Source organism: Sinocyclocheilus rhinocerous, unplaced genomic scaffold (assembly GCF_001515625.1).
Source record: "Sinocyclocheilus rhinocerous isolate Xijiao unplaced genomic scaffold, SAMN03320098_v1.1 scaffold15, whole genome shotgun sequence".
Lineage (NCBI taxonomy): Eukaryota > Metazoa > Chordata > Actinopteri > Cypriniformes > Cyprinidae > Sinocyclocheilus > Sinocyclocheilus rhinocerous.
The window spans coordinates 455,914-460,923 of record NW_015631053.1 but is presented as its reverse complement, the minus strand read 5'-3'; the positions used below and the strand labels follow the sequence as shown (position 1 = coordinate 460,923).

The following is a 5,010-nucleotide window of genomic DNA, read 5'->3' as shown; positions in this document are numbered from 1 at the left end:
ACAGCAGGCCAAGAGGTATCACGTTGGACGCAGCTGCCATCAGACCCAGCAGTCTCTGAAACTGCTTGACAGTGAGTGACCGGCCTTCTCTGACTCTCGCGACTGCGGTGAGGATCGACTCGATCCAAGCAGGGGACATACGTGCCTGCATCGTGGTCGAATCCCACACCACACCTAGATAAGTGGTCCTCGATGTTGAACCACCGCCTGCTCTGATTGAGATAAAATCAACCAATCTTCGATATAGTTCAGTATGCGGATGCCCCGGAGTCGCAGCGGAGCCAGAGCTGCATCCACACACTTCGTGAAAGTGCGGGGTGAGAGTGCAAGGCAGAAGGGAAGAACCAGATATTGGTATGCTCTTCCCCCAAAAGCAAACCTCAGGAACTTCCTGTGAGTGGGAAGGATGGATACATGGAAGTATGCGTCTTTTAGATCGGTCGTGACAAACCAGTCCTCGGACCTGATCTAAGACACGACCTGTTTGAATGTGAGCATCCTGAACTTCAGTCGCATGACTGAGCGGTTCAACTGACGCAGATCTAAAATGGGACGCAATCCTCCATCCTTCTTTGGAACTATGAAGTACCAGCTGTAGAACCCGGACTCTCTTTATGCGGTGTAGCCCGCTCCACCCCAGAGGGGCCTGCCCTCGTAAGTCCTGGGCCATTGGTGTCAGGACTTCTTGGCCGAGGACCTCTTAGTCTTAAGTACGGTCCACAGATCCGGCTTAGACTTTGAGGCCCCCGACGCTCTGTTTTTGTGCCTCCCTGTATGAGGGGCTGGTACTCGGAGGGGGCTGCTCCCGCCTGGCAGCCCCCAGAGCTAGAGAGCGGCGAGGGAGGAACAATTGGAACGCCGCCGCCTGTTTACGAGCCTCCTGGTACCTGTTGACGACAGAATTGACGGCGTCGCCGAACAGGCCAGAAGGCGCAAGCGGGGCGTCCATGAGGTAGACCCTGTCCTTCTCTTTCATATCTGACAGTTTCACCGCACGTGCTTTTAAGCTTTCTGGTCGCTACGTCACCCCGCCCGTGACGTCTCGCCCATCCATTGGACTGATTACACACGTGATACAGAGTTGGTCACGCTGAAGGCGTTCCCAAAGCGTTCTCCGACGCAGCTCGAGTTCCTGAAGAGGAACCAGCATACATCAGCAGAGGGAAGATCCAGTTCTGACATTCTGATTAAACATTACGAGCTCAAATCACTTTTCAAAAACTCAACTTGCATGGATGAATTGTTCCCAAGATCAATGCATTTAGAAAACTAATAGGGTGAATTAATTTCATGCCGACTTTGGAGCAGTAATATCATAGCTGAAATCCTCCTGAATAACATCAAGTTCTGCCTTATGTTATTTCCCACTCAATATTCTTTTTCACTTTCACAGACGTTAAATGCTGTGACTCATGCATGTCAAAACTGATCATGTTTTTCTACCTGTTGTTTCCCTGTACGGGCGGCAGCTGCATGTAGCTCTGAAGGGTCTGTGGATCGGATGGGATCTGCAGGGCGTTTGTCTGGTTCAGGGTGAACACTTGCACATTGACAGAAGACAAAACAGAGAATCATCACTCTTGAGTCAAACAGTGGTAAGATTAGATGCCATTAGCCATCACTGCAATGAAAACTAACCAAATAACCAAAATATGCTGAAAGCTTCTTATGGCCTGTTTACATAGAATGCATCTTTGCATTACACTGCGCTGCTTTTCCAATGTTTTTCTATGTAAACATGCACTAGACGGATGCATTTGCATCTTTTACAGCATCTAAAATCACTGTTAGTTAATAGAATTTAATAATAATAATAAAAACGCATGTCTAGACAAGATACAAGTGAATAGGGTAAAAAATTAACTAATAGATATCACCATACTTCCCCAATTTAAGGATTGCAAACATTTTTGTATCAGAAGAAATGTTGTTTAAATATGCAAATGAGGCAATATTTAATTAAATATGCATTAATTTGCATACATTTCCAGAATGTAAACTGAATATGGTATCAATCCAGATTAAAAAATCTTGTTTGATTTTGTTGACATATTAGAGTTTTTCCAAAGGGGATTTCTCGTGAATAGGGTAAAAAATTAACTAATAGATATCACCATACTTCCCCAATTTAAGGATTGCAAACATTTTTGTATCAGAAGAAATGTTGTTTAAATATGCAAATGAGGCAATATTTAATTAAATATGCATTAATTTGCATACATTTCCAGAATGTAAAGTGAATATGGGATCAATCCAGATTCAAAAATCTTGTTTGATTTTGTTGACATATTAGAGTTTTTCCAAAGGGGATTTCTTTCTTTATCACTCCATAAATCAGAAAATTCTGTCAACAGACAGAAAACATACATTTTCACCATTTATTAGGAGTAAAATGTTTAATCAGTGTGAATGATGCATGAACAAACCCCTTAGTAAAAGCCTCCAAAATATACACCGCAAAAATGATTTTCTTACTTAGTACTTTGGTCTTGTTTTCTAGTATAACTATCTAAGCATTCTTGAATCAAGATGCATTTACTGTACAAGTGAAATTATTTAAGATATTAAGTTTTTTTTTTTTTTAAATATCAAAATTTTGTTAGTTTTTGCTTAAAACAAGCACAAATATCTGCTAATGGGGCAAGAAAAATAATCTTAATTTAAAGTCTAAACAAGATGATTTTTCTTGCTCCATTGGCAGATATTTTTGCTTGTTTTAAGCAAAAACTAACAAAATTTTATTTAATTAAAAAAAAAAAAAAAAACAAGATATAATATCTTGTCATTTTACTTGTACAGTAAATTCATCTTGATTCAAGAAGTTCTAGATATTTATACTAGAAAACAAGACAAAAATACTAAGTAAGAGAATCATTTTTTGCAGTGTAGATAGGAATAAAACTGTAAAGTTTGGTTAATGTAAGAGAAAGAACTCTTTAAAGACATGCATTGGAACTGAAATACTGACACAAATATATAAAGTCCAATAAAATAAATACTCAAAAGTGTATTTAGGATGTTTTCTTTCCACTAGTCTGAAAGATGACACATGATATGCAAGAAAAATGTTTCAGCCCCTTACACTGTTATTCTAATTGATATAAGTGTTAATTAGTGTTTGGTACCAGTGTAGAGATCGTTAGTGGGCGACTGGCGCTTGGTCTCAATCAGGTCCAGTGGTGCGAGGCTGTGAACCGTCAAACACTCAGTGAGTCCGTCCTGACTGAGATCTGTGCTGCGTCTCAACTATCAAACACAGTCACAAATCAACATGGCACGCTTTCGCAACAAAACTTAAATGCATTATAAAAATAGTATTAATGCATTAATTATGCCTTATAATGCACTGTATTATCACATACACTCCCAGTCAAAAGTTTTTGAACAGTAAGATTTTTAATGTTTTATAAAGAAGTCTCTTCTGCTCACCAAGCCTGCATTTATTTGATCCAAAATACACCAAAAACAGTAATATTGTGAAATATTTTTACTATTTCAAATAAATGCTTTCTATTTTAATATATTTTAAAATGCAATTTATTTCTGTGATCAAATATATATATATATATATATATATATAAATAATGCATTTTAACTTTGGTTACAATTATTTTTGAAATGATATAATGCATTAAAACATACATTATGAATACCTTTATAAAGCATTATACATAAATGCTTTAAATGTTAGCTATTTTTATCAATGAGAAACTGATTGGACTGTAAAAAGTGGCCATAAAGTACAGCGTAAAAAAATGATTATTTTTGAAGTTGTAAATAGATTATTAGAGTACATTTTACAAGAAAATACTATTTCAGTCTTTCTACCTAAAAATCTTACATTTAATTCTGTGTTACTCGCCCTTTCCATGTTTTTATGTTTATGAAATTTAAATGCAATTTTCTAAACAAATCCTGTTTTTTGTGCTCCAGGTAGGATATAGAACTGAAAGTAAATTCTATGCTAAAACTAAAGGTGTGAATATCTATTTCGCAGCTTAGATTATTTAAGAAACAAATCATGAGAATCATATATTTGAAATGACATCTAATTCACAATAAGACCAAAAAAGCAAAAGCTGTCCAATTTGATTTCATGTTGACTTAAGGACTGCATTTACTTTCCAAATGATATTAAAGCAAATAGATGACAACAAGTGGAGATAATGTCTCGGATAATTGGCTCCTAATCTTTTGCTTAATTGAGCTGAATGTACAGTAATTAATCATGAGCATATGGTTTAATATCGCAGCGTTTGGAGCTCTCGACCTGCGTGATTATATTTAGCGTGTCTAAGAATACAGTATATTCTGAGTAATTCATAATAATCACAGGTGATTTTTTCTCTCCCAGAAACGTCTACCTGAGGAATCTGTATCTATGGTGACGTGACCTTTATTTGGTTCCTCCGTGATAATGAACGGCTCCAACACAAGCCTGCTAACAAGTTACAAGTTTAGAGGCTTCGTTATCAACACCCCTCTTGACAAATGCTATGCATTTTGTCGCAAACGCACAACTCTCTGTGTTCGTTCATTGTGAGACAATGCTTGTGTTGTACAATCATAGTTCACACAAAAACCTTCATGTCTTTCCAAACCTGAGACAAAAGCATCATTTTTAAAGTCTTTGTTTACATGTAAAAAATTCGAAAACTCCAAGAAGGACAGAAAATACCATTAAAAAAAGAGAGCCTACTGCTTGAAAGAAGTCTCTCGTGCTCACCAAGGCTGCATTTATTTGATCAAATATACAGTAAAAATAGCAAAATATTATTATGATTTAAAATCTCAAACAGCCATAAGATCAGATATCAGATCAGATGAATGTGTAATAAGACATATTTGCTTTGAACTATTTTTATTGTAATATCAGATTATTTGGACGGTTCCCCAACAGACAAACTGACTATAAAGTAACTTTGCAAGTATGTCAACATTCTACCAAAACTAACCTTAACCTAAGCCTACTAATACTCTAATGAGAGTTAGTTGACATGTAGTTGCAAA

The 5,010-nt window shown here is 36.9% G+C and overlaps 1 protein-coding gene across 1 annotated transcript in view; it reads right to left on the bottom strand.

The window, feature by feature from the left end:
- The window catches only part of glis3 (GLIS family zinc finger 3), a 37,181-nt gene that overhangs the window by 6,595 nt on the left and 25,576 nt on the right, over positions 1-5,010 (bottom strand). The window contains exons 8-9 of the mRNA XM_016554074.1: positions 3,126-3,246; positions 1,444-1,540 (exon numbers count right to left, since the gene is read on the bottom strand). Coding sequence (XP_016409560.1) covers positions 1,444-1,540; positions 3,126-3,246 — 218 coding nt within the window. The remainder of the gene's footprint in view (positions 1-1,443; positions 1,541-3,125; positions 3,247-5,010) is intronic.